Raw genomic sequence first — 15,975 nt, 5'->3', positions numbered from 1 at the left:
TAGAGATAAGGTAAAAATCATGTAACTCTTGTCTATGTAAAGGACAACCATGTTGTCTCTGATAGTTTTAATCAGCACACTAAAATCCATACGGCATCAAAGAGCTTCCGTGCAGCTGTTAGAGTGCAGGTTGTTATGTGAAAGGTTAAAATAGGAGGGTTAAGCCAGGCGTGGTGGCACACACTTTTAATCCCAGCACCCTGGAGGCAGAGGCAGGTGGATCTCTGTGAGGTCAAAGCCAGCCTGGCCACCATAGTGAATCCACGACAGCGGGGGCTACAGGGAGACCCTGTCTCAAAAAAAAAAAAAAAAAAAAAAAAATAGACATCAGGCTGGAGAGAGCTGCCCATTTTTCTAAGAGAAAACAAGTCTCATTTCTCACTAATTTCATATAGGAAACTCTCTATCACTAACAAGCCTTTAACTGTCACTTTGTTTTAGCCCTATTAAAATTCTCAAGGTATCTCTTGATTCATGATAGCACTTCAAATACCGCCCAAATAAACTCGGCTTTTAATAAACCCAAGGTCACAGGCATTGATGCACATTCTTCATGCACAACAAAAGATGCAAACAACCAGCAACTCAAAATACAACTGGGAAGATCTGTTGGTGAAGAATACAGGTAAACAGAATGCAAAGGTTCACATGAATGCAAGTTTAGACTATTAAAAGTTCAATGGAGAGTACATGTGAATTATGAAAAGAATATATTATGTAATCAAGTAGAATATCTTAAACAAGTCCATTGTGCCTCAGTTTTAAATTGCAAAATCCAATACATAGTTATTTTAATAAATTAGTGCAATATGAAAGATTTTGGAAGATTATCATGTGTCCATATTAGATCAAATTGAAGATTTCAAAATTCTTCCAAGATCCACCTTTTGCTTCTTCTTCAAATTATTCCTCTTGAGCTGTTTAATGATGCATACTCAGATTCAGACAAACTCACCCCAAATCTCAAATTGTCTGGATGAGCTGTAGACTCCTATATGTGCCTTAGCCAACACATGGGATTTCATATATTCCTCAGAGAGCTGAGAGACGTGCCACTCACTTTGTTTTATGTTTAATTATCCACAAGAACAAGTGTACTTATAATTCTAGTTCTAAGGTACATTTATTTGTCAAGTTCAAACTGTAGCCATGTGGAATACCCTTGTTTCTGCTTCTACAAAGAAAAAGGGAAAGGGGAGTGAATTCTCCAATAAGGCAGATTTTCTACAAACATGAAGTTTTTGGATTGTTTTTCATTCTTAAATTGCTGCTTGTTCTTTGGTAGTCACCAGTTAACAAAGTACAGCTTCCTGGGATGGGTGACAGAACCAGGCTATAATCCCAAATGTTATCACCTCATGCTCCCATGCTGGTCCATGACAAGCTTGCTGCTCACACGGTTGCAGTGCTATAGCAGAGTGCTGACAATCTTCTTTCAATACTACATTTATCTAGAAATAAAAATTTTAAATTAAAACTCATAATAAAAACCATTTATATTTTCTTTTTTCTTTTTTAGGTCCGGGTCTGGCCATGCCAGGCCCCAGTGCCCCATTTATATTTTCTAACACAGGGTGAAAAAAATTCACAAACGATCAGCATCACTGTCTCTGTTCTATATTTGCTCCAAAGTTAACAGAAACGAGTACATTTTCTTTCCTCTACCTGGTAATATAGCTCAGATATGATTTGTAGTTCAATGCTACACAATGATAAATTCAGATTAGCACATTACAGAGAAAACATGTAGAACTAACAGCTAGAATGCTTACAAGTATAAGCAATGTGAGGATTGCTAATATGGTATGGCCATATACCACAAGATCTAGCACCTACTCAAAGCCAGATACTAGGTTTACATATATAAGCAGTAATATCATCTGAGTATCTTGTCAGTCTACAGTCTTTAGGTACACCCAATCTGCAGCATGTAGAATCTATGTAAGGTTTTTCTGTCATTTTGCCCGGAGGGCTTAAAACACGGTTAAAACTCATGTCCTTCTATATCCATAAAGAAGCATTTGCCAACAATCTAATGCAATGACAAAGTCTAAAGATAAATAATAAAAACTACCCATGCTTTACATGCATCTCTCTAATCCATACAGGATGCAAGGTCAGCACCGTTATCTATTTTACAGCAGATGAGACTGAGATCACAGAAAGGTTAATGATTTGCTAAAGCCAAGATTCATCTAAGGCAGTATTCCAAACTCTTAAGCTCTTTCTACTATACTTGTCTTAAACAATTAAGTTGCAATCAATTAAATACAGTGCTTCTTCCTTATCCCGTGATATGTTCTGGGGCCTGAAGCTTCAAATAGGACCAAACTCTATCTACAATTCCAGTAGTATCAAAGCAGCACACCTTATAACAAACACTGCTACTAAGTGACTGATAAGTGGTTGGCACATACAGCAAGGACATAATGGATAGGAGGATGAGTCATGTCCCCCAGGTGGGATATAGCAGGACAGTTCAAGATTTCATCATGATCCCCAGAACAATGCAAAATGGTGATAGGGAAGAAAAGGGACAAGAGAAACAACAAAGACAAATTTTGTTTGGCAAAAGATGTCATAAAAATATTCCATTCTTTGTAAGGTAATAATAAATTAAAAATAAAAAATAGAAATGTAAAACTATGGGTTATTTCTAGAGTTTTCTATTTAATATTTTTGGATCTTGATTGATGTTAATCAAAACTGTGGAAAGGGAAGGCTACTGTACTAGTCAGCTTACATTTATGTACATTTTCAATATCTGTAGGGTCCTGTAGAATCTTAGTTAGGCCTTCCAAAAGAAGGGCTGCCTTATGGTATCGATAAACAATGTCTTCAGTGTGCTGAAACATCTCATCCAGAGCTGCAGACTGAACCTGGAACCAGTCAACAAAATAGGAAGATTTGTAGCTTAAAGGCAATACAAAGCCATACAGACAATGTAGCTTTAAATAGCATAAACTAAAATCAATAGTTCAGATAAAAGAATTTGTTAAAGGGAAGAAAAGACTTAATTCCTAGCATAAGATTCTTATGAAGTCTTAATATAGTATAGAGTGATATAATGCCGATAATTCCTAGTTTAGAACAACATTAACATATCGTCAACTTACATTCCCAAATTATTTTCATAAAACTACTTATTTTAGGGCAGGGCGTGGTAGCACATGCCTTTAATCCCAGCACTGGGGAAGGGGTGGCAGAGTACCAGGAGGATCTCTGTGAGTTCAAGGCCAGCCTGGTCTCCATAGCGAATCCAGGCCAGCTAGGGCTACAGGGACACCCTGTCTCAAAAAGACCAAAAAAGCCAGGCATGGTGGTGCATGCCTTTAATCCCAGCACTCAGGAGGCAGAAGCAGGCAGATCTCTGTGAGTTCGAGGCCAGCCTGGTCTACATAGTGAGTTCCAGGACAGCTGGGGCTACAAGGGAGACCCCGTCTCAAAAAGACCGCCCCCCCCTCAAAAAAAAAGTAAGACCAAAGGTGTAACAGTACTACTGCAATTTAGGGAGAGATATATTAATGTGGTAAAATAACATTAGTCAATAAATAAATTTTCTCTATCTAGATATTAATAGGTCCTATTTTTGCATATTCTTCAAGCTATTTTCTCCCAGTAGGCACAGACAACAAAATTTCAATATACTAGCCAGACAATTGGAAAAGAAGCTTTTCCTTAGTGTCTATATTTCAATAAAGTCAGTAAGTAGAACTCAAGCACATGAATTTTTGTGAATTACAAAGCACTATTTTTCTAAGTTTTATCAAGTCAAAATTTCGTATATAGCAGAAAAAGGCAGAAACATATTCACCCAACTTTTAGATATAAACTATAAAAGATGAGATCATGAAATTAAGCTAAGTTTAAAAGGAGAGATAATAAAATATATCAAATGTAGCAATCAGATTTATAAATCGCAGTGATTGTTACATTACATTAAGGACGCCTTAAATATTGACTAATTCCAATTGTTTTGTTAGTGGAGTTAATCATAATACTTGGGACTTGAGAGGGGGTAGGATATACACTATTCTTAAGGGACAGAGAATTTCAAATAGGTGTTTAATCATAAAAGCATTCATAGAGAAGTACTGTAGTGCTATAAAGTATTAAGCCTTGGGCCATGCGTGGTGGTGCACGCCTTTAATCCCAGCACTCGGGAGTTCAAGGCCAGCCTGGTCTACATAGTTCCAGGACAGCTGGGGCTACAGGGAGACCCTGTCTTAAGCCTTAATGGGTACACTTACCTACATGCAGGCAATACACTCAAAAATAATAAATAAAATATTTTAAAAATATATTAAGCCTTAAGATGGTTTACCATTTCCACAGCACAATTATAGATGAGTTTCTCTGCAGTAACACTGTTGATTTCATCAATAAATCTCTGTTTATCAGAGAAGAATCGATTCAGTTTTTCTGTAAGTTTCTTGCACATGGTGATACAGAATTTATATCGTTCATTCAGATTTTTGACAACTGAAACAAAGTTGAAATTGGAATTAATTTTAATTTTCTTCCAGAAATAACATAGTAACGTATCTTTTCAATGCTGACAGAAGGAAAGAGACACTCTATGGTCACTGAACAAAAAGTTTAGAAATCAGGTTCTATGATCTTTCAGTACAAAAAGACAGACTAAAGTCCTTCTGATTTTTCTCTATAACAAGTAAACAATGAAAAACAAAATGTCATCATTTTTTTTATGCTAAGAACACTGAATTAACACAGTAATTCCTCATCAGAGACTGACTCTCTTGGTGGGACAGGAAGTCCTGACTCCCAATGCCCTTGGAGTCACACACTACCATATGCTTCTGTACCTTGTTTCACAGCCGTGGACGGGCTCAGCTTCCCAGACTTGATCTGAGCTTTGGCAAGATGCAGGGAAGCTGCCAGCAGCTGTGCTGCTTTCATGTATAACACCAGCTGCTCCACCCGCCTGCACCGGAAGATAGGAGCAGAGCATTACTTGAGAACCAACCCATGAGATTTGGTATGCTATGCATCAGGCCACCATCCAAACAGCCTTTCTAGGAGATAGCATCTGCATTATTTTTCCTGAGACAAGATTTTCCTATGTAACTCAGGCAGGCCTCAAATGCATAATCCTCCTGATTCAGGATCCCAAGTACTGGGTATTCAACACCCTGTCTGACTCCTTGACTTTTGAATACACCTCTAACTCCTGAAGGGAGAAGGCAAAGTATAAAGAAACATGTGTGAACTTTGGTTACAGTAGAAACACTGAGACAAAAATATAATACCTTTGGCCATCAAGTACCTTCAAAGGTATAATTTTCAGGGAAAGGCAGTGTTAAGGTTGCACAATAAACTAGGCTCATATAGCATCACCTTACACAATGAAACAGTGTAGATTTTCTTGAAGCGAAAAAAACTTTTTACTTTTTTAGGTATTTTTAGGTGTCTGTTTTTTGGGCACATGAATGTTTCATGTGCACATAATGCTTGCGAAGGCCAGATGAGGGCATCCGATGCCCTGGAACTGGAGTTATGGATGGCTGTAAGCCACCATGTGGTTGCTGGGAACCAAAATTAAGTCCTCTGGAAGAGCAGACAGTGCTCTTAACCGCCTTGCAACTTTTTATGAGATATGACTTCTGGTGGACAACAATCTACATTCAATCCACATTTCCAGAAAGCATGAAGAAGCTAGAGATAAATGGCAGAGGAAGCACCTACCCCCAGTCTTTGCTTAGCTGGCTGATCTGGTCCACAACTATGCTCTCCTGAATCTGATACAAGGACACAGCAGATGTGCACAGCTCAGGGTTCCCACCCCGCACCGCTGTCAGGTCCAGCACACACTCAGTAAACATTAGCATCACGTTCAGATGGCGTAAGGTATCTGTGTGTTCTCGCTGAAGCAAAAGCAATGTGTTTTATAACATTTTAGATTAAGGATTTCTATATACATTCTGCACATAAAGTTTTCCCATACTTAAGCCTGTCAGACTGATTAAAGAAAACTTAGCTTTTTTAAATTTCAGAGAGCTGTTATAAAATAAACACCAATCCGCCGGGTGTGGTGGCACACACCTTTAATCCCAGCACTCGGGAGGCAGAGGCAGGTGGATCTCTGTGAGTTCGAGGCCAGCCTGGTCTCCATAGTGAATCCAGGCCAGCTAGGGCTACAGGGAGATCCTGTCTCAAAAAGACCAAAAAATAAATAAATAAATAAACACCAATCAAAACAAATACAGTAAGTAGGTATGTTTGCATGTAGGTATCAGAACACCCATTTAAGTAAGCTCCAAACAGAGGAGGTCACTGTGCTTTTACTAGAAAAAAAAAACCAAAAAACAAAAAATAGGAAATTTGAGCACGTCCAAAACAAAAACATGACATAATAAACATAAGTTTATAAGGACAGGCAAGATGGCTCAGTGGGTGAGTAAAAGCACTTGCCAGGTGTGGTGACACATGCCTTTAATCCCAGCACAGGCAGAGGCAGGTGGATCTCTGTGAGTTCAAGACCAGCCTGGTCTACACAGTAAGTGCCAGGTCAGCTGGGGCTACAGGGAAACCTTGACTCAACAAAACAAAACAAAACAAAACAAAACACCAGATAGAATGGTGGGCACCTGAAATCTCAACACTCCTCTGGTGAGATAGGAGGTGAACACAGGAGAACCCGCCTGAAATACATGCACCAGCTAGCCTGGAGTACACGGTGCAGCAGAAACAAGGGAAATCCTGCCTCAAGAGAATCCAGAACCAACCCCCAAAAGTTGTCCTCTGACCTCCACAAGCCACATATGTGGTGGCTACATTCACACATCATACATACAATATTTTTTAAAAACTTAAAGATTACATGGATACTCTTACACTAAATAGAATGGTTTGTTTTTCTTGAGACAAGGTCTCACACTATGTATCCCAGGTGGGCCTCGAACTCCTTATCTTCCTACCTCAGTCTCCAAAGTAGCTGGGATTACAGTTGTTGCCACTGAGTAGAGCAATTAAATCACATTTCTTCAAAGTTCAATGAATGTTACTGCTTACTATAATGGTAGAGATTTTTAAATTTCTGGTGTTTAGTTAATAGTGATTCGCAATAAAGCTCTGATATATTATACATAGTTACAGATGAGAGTATAGAGAGCCATCCTAAAGGATGTCCTTTCAAAACAAGTATTCTAAAACTAATTTTCTTCTTTAGTTATAGTTATGAAATCTCAAGTAAGACTAAAAGTCTCTCTCACACTTGTGTGTGTGTGTGTGTGTGTACATGCCTGTGCTTATTTGTAGAGCCAGAAGATGATGTCAGGTATCCTCCACTATCACTTTGCCTATTCTGTTTTCTCAACTAGGCTAGAAATCAGCTCCTTTGGAGCTAGAGTTACAGGCATGCATGGAATGCCTGGCTTGTTATATGGGTACTGGCATCTGAACTTGGGTCCTCATCAATGTGTTGCCAAGTACTCTTAACCTTGGAGCCATCTCTCTAGCCCCCCATCTTGTTTTGAGGCAGGGTCCCTCATTGAACCTGAATCCATTTGCCTGACCTCCCCAACCCTGTCAAAACCATGGTTACAGGCATACCATGCCTGGTGTTTTACATGGGTTTGGGGGACCTGAATCAGGTTCCTGTGCTTGTATCGTAGGTACTTTACTGACTCCAAACACCTAAGTTTCTCTCCTTTTATGGTTAAAAGATGAGAATCATTTTCACAGAGACAGGAGAATAAAACACTGAATTTTTGACAGTCTCTCTGCTCTGTGACAAAATATATTAGACTCTATTCACCAATACATTGAGAGTTACCCTCATTTTGGGAGTGAGGATTGAGAGGCACAGCTCCAAAATCATTAAACAACCTCTGGTTCTAGATTACATATAATGTAGTTTTTCCTGTAGAACTGGATCCACAGAGATAAAATTCTGATATGTAAATGTGAGCATCCAGTCTGCTTACCAGGTATATTTCTGTATTAATGACTAGAGTGGGTATTGTGATTTACTGTTACTATTATTATTTTGTTCTTTTTTTTGTGATCTTTTTGAGACAGGGTCTCCCTGTAGCCCCAGCTGTCCTGGAACTCACTATGTGGACCAGGCTGGCCTTGAACTCACAGAGATCCGCCTGCCTCTGCCTCCTGAGTGCTGGGATGAAAGGCATGTGCCACCATGCCCGGCTATCTTGTTCTTTTTTAAAATTCATTTTAATTTTATGTGTATGAGTGTTATGCCTACATGTATGTAAGTGCATCACACCCATGTCATGTGATGACTGTGGATGAGAGAAGAGGGTGTCAGATCCCCCAGAACTGGAGGTACAGATGGTTCTTAGCCACCATATGGGTGCTAGGATCTGAACCTTGGTCTTTGGCAAGAGCAACTAGTGCTCTTAACCGCTGAGCCATCTCTCCAGCCCCCATCTTATTATTCTTATTGAGATAGGATCTTACAAGGTACCCTAGGCTGACCTCAAAGTTGTGATCCTGTGGCCTCAGCCTCCCAAGTACTAGAATTACAGGTATGTGACCACCATGTCTGGCATTATTTTTATTTACTTATTATTTATTTAGTTAGTTGTTTAGGTAGGTAGGTAGGTAGGTAGGTAGGTAGGTAGGTAGGTAGTTTATTTTTAAGACAGGGCCTTAGTATGTAGCCCTGACTGGCCTGGAATTTGCTATGTAGACCAGCCTGTCCTGGAACTCACAGAGATCTGCCTGCTTCTATCTCCTGAGTGCAGGAAGTAAAGATGAACACCACCATGCCTGGCTTGCATTATTTTAAGATCTAGGTTTAAATGCATTATTTTAGCTAGTAAGGGAAAGAAAATATTGAGAATATAAAAGTTATATTTTTAGGGGGGAAATTATAGCTTAAAAATCCTACAAATAATGTGAGGTGTGGTGGCACATGCCTTTAATTCCAGCACTTGGGAGGCAGAGGCAGTAAGATCTCTGTGAAATTGAGGCCAGCCTGGTCTACAGAGTGAGTTCCAGACCAGCTGAGACTATAGGGAGACTCTGTCTCAAAAAGATGAAAAAAAAAATCTGCAAATAAAGTTGGGCACAAATGGTGCACAACTATAATCCAGGTACTAGGGGAGCTAAAGAGGAAGGATTTTGAATTCAAAGCCAGTCTGGGCTACACAGGTGAGACTCTCTTTCAAATGGGGGGAAATAAATCCTACAAATAGTAAATAAACTTTAAATTTAAAAAGTTAACAAATGGAGCTGGGCGTGGTAGTGCACATCTTTAATTCAGGCACTCAGGAAGCAGAGGCAGGTGGGATCTCTGTGAGTTCAAGGCCAGCCTGGCCTACATAGTGAGTTGCAGGCCACCTGGGACTATAGACCCTGTCTCAAAAAGACAAAAATAAAAACAAAAAACCAAAACAAAAACAATGCTTATGTATCACTTCCTATGAAACAGAAGTTGCTAAGGAAGAGTGTCACAAAATAGTTATGCCACATATTTATGAAAATATGCAAGTGACTTTTCTCAAAATGAAAAAGTGAAATAGAACCTGTAACTTCAGAACTATTCAATGTAGTTAGTTCTCGCATCCTCACTAGAATATGCCTATCAGGTCACATTAATGAACACGGCACTGAAATCTCCTCCCTACCTCCATCAGTGTCTCCTCTGGTAGTTCAGGGGCTTCAAAAGTAATGAGCCCCTCCAGGCTGGGTGGTGAAGCACCATAAGGCACGTATCTCAGGCTGGGAGCGGCCTCTGCTCCTGGCGGGGAAGAGCCCAACCCTGGCCCAGGTGGGGAGCCCACACATACTCGGCCACTTGCAGAGCACAAGGAGCCCCCCGAGCTGCTAGACCCCACTGCAAAGGAACATAGCAGAAGTCCAAAGTTAGTCAGGAAGGCCTTCACACCCACTCCTCTTACTTACTGAACACAACCAAGGTAATAAAGAAGTTCAAAGAAAAATCCCTGGTCCCTATCCTACTTGAATATATGACTTTGCATCCTATCTATCGTCTATCTATCTATCTATCTATCTATCTATCTATCTATCTATCTATCTATCATCATCTATCTATCCATCATCTATCTATCTATCATCTATCTATTTATCTAATCATTGCCAGTTTTCCCACATTCTGTTTTAAACACATTTATATCATGTATAATTCTCTTTATTGTTCCACAGGATTCATAAGTATAAAACCTGAACTGAAGTATGGTAGTTCACTACCTTTACATATACAATGTGTATCTGGAGTCATTTATACCATTTCTGATTTTTTTTGTGAAACAAATTATCACTAAAATGAAATGCACAAATGTTTTTCTTCTTCAAGTACCAAAGTAGTACTTATAAATACAAATGGACTGGGGTTGGGGGATTTAGCTCAGTGGTAGAGCGCTTGCCTAGCAAGCGCAAAGCCCTGGGTTCAGGTCTCAGCTCCGGAAAAAAAAAAAAAGACAAAAAAAAAATACAAATGGAATTTCCATAGTGCAAATATAAGCATTTTTACAGTTCTTCCTAAGTCTTGACATGTAACTTTCTAAAGTAGCATTAGGTATAGACCCCCCCTAAACCTCATCAACTCTTGAGCCTTATACTTTAAATTTTATGTGTATGAGTGTTATGCCTGCATATAAGTAAGTGCACCCGTGTCGTGCACCGCCTGTGGAGGACAGAAGAGGCCATTGGATCCCCTGGAACTGGAGTTATGGACAGTTGTTAGCTGCCATGTGGGTGCTGGGATCCGAACCCGGGTCTTCAGCAAGAGCAGTCAGTGTTCTCAACCAGTGGTTGACTCTACTTTCTTAATATTTGGTATTAGTAACCAGAGTATGGATGATTTTAAAAAATTATAAGATTAAGTGTAAACACTGGGACCTAAAGTACATAAAATTTAAGCCAGGCCTGGTGGCATATACTATAATACTAGTTACTTGGGAAACAGAGGCAAGAGGATCTCAACTTTGAAGCCAGTCTGGACTATATAGGAGGTTCAAGGCCATCCTGGGAGACTTGGCAAGACCTTGTCTCAAAATAAAAGTAAAAAAGGGTTGAGGGAGCAGGAATGATGGCACATCTATATTCCTAACACTTGGAAGGTGGATGTAGGAGGATCCTTGGGTTCAGTCCCCAGCACCACAATAAATAAAATCCATTTCCAAAAACATATTTTCAAATACTTTATTAGATTTACTAAAAATAAGACTTTAATATATAAACTAAGAAATATTACACCTACATAACTATTTCTTCATGCACTATGACAAATATAGAGACAAATGTTTCTCACCTGAGGTGGTTCTTGTTCGAAGGACCATTTGGGTACAAGTAGGGGCCGTGGCACTGTGTGGAGGAGACCCCACAGTGAAGAGGACAGCCCTGGAACTTGTTGCTCCTGCTGGTAGTGCCAATACAACACCACAGGCTCCTGTGGGAGCTATAATAAAAAGTTTTCGAGGTATTGCATTATGTTCACAGTGTTCCTATATGGAAGTGTGATTATAAGGAGACACATTTTTATGTTTTTTAAATTAGAAAATTCAATATAATAATTCCATTAAGAATATTTTAGAGGACGCTAGCATTCAGGAAGCAGAGGTGGAAGGATCTCTTGTCAATTTGAGGGCTATATAGTAAGACCTTCTCTCAAAAAAAAAACAAAAACAAAAAAAAACCCAGCACTCAGGAAGCAGAGGCAGGTGGAGGCCAGCCTGGTTTATATAGCAAGTTCCAGGCCAGCTAGGGCTACAGGGACACCCTGTCTCAAAAAGACCACAAGAAAAAGAGACTATTTTAGTGAACCAATGAGATGGATCAGTCAGCATGTGAAGACACTTTTCACCAAGTTTTGACAATCTGAGTTTGATCCCTGGGACCCCATGGTAGAAGGACAGAGACCATACTCTGAAAGTTGTCTTCTGACCTCTACACACACTATAGCATGTGTGCCCTGCCACAACAAAAAGAGCCAGGCATGGTAGCACTTGCCTGTAATCTCAGCCCTCATTAGGCTGAGACAGGAGTACCATGAGTTCAAGGCCAGCTTCATCTACAAAGTAATTTCAAGGTCACACAGCCTTGGCTGCATAGCAAGTTCCAGGTTAGCCTCAACTACACAGTGAGACACTGCCTCAAAAAAAAAAAAAAAAAAAAAAAAAAGGGCTAGTGAGATGGCTCAGCAGGTAAAGGCATCTGACACTAGGCCTGCCAACCAGAGTTCCATCCCTGGGATTCACACAGTGGTAGGGAACTGACTCCCACAAGTTGTCCTCATCTCCACACACACAGTGGCCCACATACACACAGAAGAAATAAATTAAAAGGTAAATAAAAATGATAAAGTACTTGATTTTATGAGACAGGGCGTCACTATATACTGGCAGACCTGGCTGGCCTCACACTGACAGAGATCTGCCTACCTCTGCCTCCAGCGCTTGGCTTAAAGGTATGTGCCATCACACCTAGCTTTTATGAAGTATTTGTAGTAAAAATTCTAAATATAGTTTCACATCTGTGAATCTTCACATCAATGTCTAGTATTCAGAGCTCTGGATAGTTGTAGACTATATAAATTGCAACTCACACCTCTTGAGGACATTGAAAAAGTAGAAACCAAGAACTGGAAATTAAAATGTAAGGCTAAAAAACGGAAGACAGAAAGTTGACACAGAGTATGTTTATGCTCTCAAATTATATACTTATATCTGTCAGGATGGAGGTGAAGTAGAATAGATATTAAAGAGGCTGATGGTTTGACCTTGGATTAAATGAATAGGTGAAAAACTCCCCATTTACCACAAACATGCAGAATCAGCAGTTTAGTTCAATGCCTTTCCACTCTCACATTTTATAAGACCAAAGAATAGAGGTAGGTGATTATAATACAAGAAGAAACATTATAACTGAGGGAAAAGCTAAATAAACACTCTAGCTTTGCTTGCTTTCAGTTGGATGTAAATCACGAATTTTGAAAGACTGGGGATGGGGAGGCAGCTCAATGGTATAGTGTGTGTAAGGCTGTGGGTTCGATCCCCAACACTACAAAATGCAGACAAAAATGACTATTTTTGGAGGTGACAGCTGAGTAATATATTAATTAATCTCCCACTAGCTTTGGTACAGAGGACACCTCTCACTAAAGAAATCTTTGCCTATACAATGCCTTCAAGTGTTTGGTTTAGGGTCCTTGATTCATTTGACTACTTTTTTCATATTATGTTTAGCTTTCCAGCACCATTTACTAAGGAAACTATTCTTTCTCTGAAGTGTGTTCTTAGCACCATGATACACATTTATTGGAGAGACAAACTGTTGATTAGAATAACAAGGCATTTTAAGGGGATACTTGTAACACTGAAATAGCACAATAGCAACAAGAGGTAGCTATGAAATTACTGTAATAATTCTATATGTACTAGGTAATTTTATGCAGTTGTGCTGTATTACTGAAACTTTACATTTAATTATATTTCTCTTAACTGTAAATAACACCAAGGTGTGCTTTTTTTTTTTTTTTTTTTTTTTTTTTTTTTTTTTTTTGGGACAGGGTCTCCTTTTAGTCCCAGCTGTCCTGGAACCCCCTATTTAAACCAAACTGGCCCCCAACTCACAAAGATTTTCCTGCCTCTGCCTCCCAAGTGCTGGGATTAAAGGCATGTGCCACCACGCCTGGTGCTCAATGTATGCTTTTTAAAAAATGTATTACATTTATTTACTTAAGTGTATGTGTGGGCATATGGGTGTGGGTCAGAGGACAACTTGTGGGAGTCAGTTCTCTCCTTCCACCATGTGGGTCCAGGTGGGTCCAGGTGACTGAATTCAGGTCATCATCCTTGGTGGCAAATGCCTTTACTAATCAAGTCATCTTGCCTGTCCATGTATGCTTTTTGAGCGTTTAAGTTTTGATACATTTTAACTTTGATAACAGATGTGTGTAGTTTGTGGTAATATTAATTACAAAATATATGTATGCATGTTTTATGAATTTATGACATGATTTTCTTAGTTTTGATTTTTGGGGGGGGGGTCTTTTTGAGACAGCGGTCTCCCTGTAGCCCCAGCTGGCCTGGAACGGACTATGTAGATCAGGCTGGCCTCAAAGTCATAGAGATCCATCCGCCTGCCTCTGCCTCTGCTGGGATTAAAGGTGTGAGCAATCACATTCAGCTCACGTTTTATTTTTAGACTAACATGATGAGTGAATTTTTAAGTTGTTACAAATTTTGCCCCCAAATCTGCATATAAGTGGATCCACACAGTTCAAACTCATATTGTTCAATTAAGTATGTACAATTAAGTATGGCAATATATATATATATAACAGGAATATAACAATATAACAGGAACACAAGGAGGAAAGAACAGAAAATATATCTGTGCTGGATAGCTTTAGTGTCAACTTCACACACCTGGGTTGAGGGAGCCTCAATTGGAAAATTGCCTTCATTGGACTGGCCTGTGGCCATGTCCATGGGGCACCTTCTTGATTGTTGAGTGATGTGGGCCCAGCCCACTGTGGGTGATGCCACCCCTGGGCAGGTGGGCCCGTGTTGCATAAGAAAGCAGGCTGAGCAGGGGCCAGGGGAGCAAGTCAGTAAGCAGTGATACTCCTTGGCCTGTGCTTTAGCTCCTGACTGCAGGTTTCTGCCCTGAGTTCCTACCTTGGGCTCCCCGATGAACTGTGACTTGGGAGATGTAAGACAAATAAACCCTTTCCTCCCCAAGTTGGTAGTGGTCAGTGTTTTGTCACAGCAATGGAGAAATAACTAAGACAATATCCAAATGAATAATGGCTAAAAAAAAAAAGAAAAGAAAACCAAATTTCCTTTTAAAAAAAAAAAAATGAGCCTGGAGCCAGCAGCTTGCCTGAGTAAGTTCGGCTGCTGTGCCCACTGAGCCTTGACTCACATCTCTCCTTGTAGCAGGGAGACTGGCACATTTCCTCTCTTGGCACCCCAGACCTCTGGACTGACCTCTTAGCCCAAACTCTCCACTGCTTGCTGATCCTTTGCATCCAGACCAAACCATTTCCTCCCTTTAGTCCCCACCTCCCTTTGCATCTCTGGGCAGCCCAGCCCCACAGCTTCCTGGAGCCAGCAGCTTGCTTGGGTAAGTTTGGCTGTGCCCACTGCACCTTGACTCCCCCAGCTTCATTCACCCTCCCAGCTTCCCCACCCCATCTCTCCTCCTATCAGGGGCACTGGCCCATCTTTTGTTGTGATACCCCAGACCTATGGACTGACCTCTTAGCCCAGAATCCCCGCTGCTTCCTGATCCTTTGTGGCCGACCAACCCAATTCCTCCCTGTAGTCTCCAGGAGACCGTGGGCCTCTTTTCACCCCTACCTCCCCCTTTGCACCCCTGGGGATCAGCATCTTTCCTGGGCCCCGCTCCCAGGCCAGCCCAGCCCTCAAATTCCTGAGGCAAGCATCTTTCCTGGAGGGATCTAGATGTTAGGAGAAAGCCTGAGAGCATCTGTTCCTCATCCAACTTGGGCCTCTGTGGGAACTCTTGAGCAGCAAGACTAAAGCAACTTGGCAACTCCAATATAAAAATCAAAAGAAAGCCGGGCATGGCATGCCTTTAATCCCAGCACTCGGGAGGCAGAGGCAGGCTGATCTCTGTGAGTTGGAGACCAGCTTAATATCCATTAGGGAATCCAGGCCAGCTGTGGGTACAGGGAGACCTTGTCTCAAAAAGACCAAAAAAAAAAAAAAAAAAAAAAAAAAAAAAAATCAAGAGAGAACCTGAAGCTTAGACCAACCAGTTTTTCATGCCCAACAAGTAAATCACAAAGGAGCATAAACTTTACAAAAAGAAGTAGACCTAAACTCAACAAAGGAAGGCTTGAGTCTCACACAAGAACTAGAATCTACAAAAGTGGACGAATTAGACCACTCAAGCAAAGATTACGAAAAAAATTTTTTTTTTTTTTGTCTTTTTGAAGCAGGGTCTCCCTGTAACCCCAGCTGTCCTGGAACTCACTATGTAGACCAGGCTGGCCTTGAA

General features: G+C 40.5%; 1 protein-coding gene across 3 annotated transcripts in view; it reads right to left on the bottom strand.

The window, feature by feature from the left end:
- Nucleotides 1-890: 890 nt before the first annotated feature.
- Ulk2 (unc-51 like autophagy activating kinase 2) overlaps nt 891-15,975 on the bottom strand; it is a 112,641-nt gene continuing 97,556 nt past the window's right edge. The window contains exons 21-28 of one of the 3 annotated variants that reach the window (XM_017795870.2): nt 11,258-11,404; nt 9,612-9,820; nt 5,707-5,885; nt 4,827-4,945; nt 4,325-4,482; nt 2,744-2,879; nt 1,356-1,451; nt 891-1,174 (exon numbers count right to left, since the gene is read on the bottom strand). In XM_017795870.2, coding sequence (XP_017651359.1) covers nt 1,393-1,451; nt 2,744-2,879; nt 4,325-4,482; nt 4,827-4,945; nt 5,707-5,885; nt 9,612-9,820; nt 11,258-11,404 — 1,007 coding nt within the window. In that variant the 3' untranslated portion in view covers nt 891-1,174; nt 1,356-1,392. Of the gene's footprint in view, nt 1,452-2,743; nt 2,880-4,324; nt 4,483-4,826; nt 4,946-5,706; nt 5,886-9,611; nt 9,821-11,257; nt 11,405-15,975 lie in introns of all 3 variants that reach the window. The other 2 variants (XM_017795835.2, XM_017795826.2) reach the window with 2 other exon arrangements.

Source organism: Nannospalax galili, unplaced genomic scaffold, assembly GCF_000622305.1.
Source record: "Nannospalax galili isolate Female #2095 unplaced genomic scaffold, S.galili_v1.0 scaffold530, whole genome shotgun sequence".
NCBI lineage: Eukaryota > Metazoa > Chordata > Mammalia > Rodentia > Spalacidae > Nannospalax > Nannospalax galili.
The sequence above is the reverse complement of the archived record's forward strand: the minus strand, read 5'-3'. Positions and strand labels throughout refer to the sequence as shown.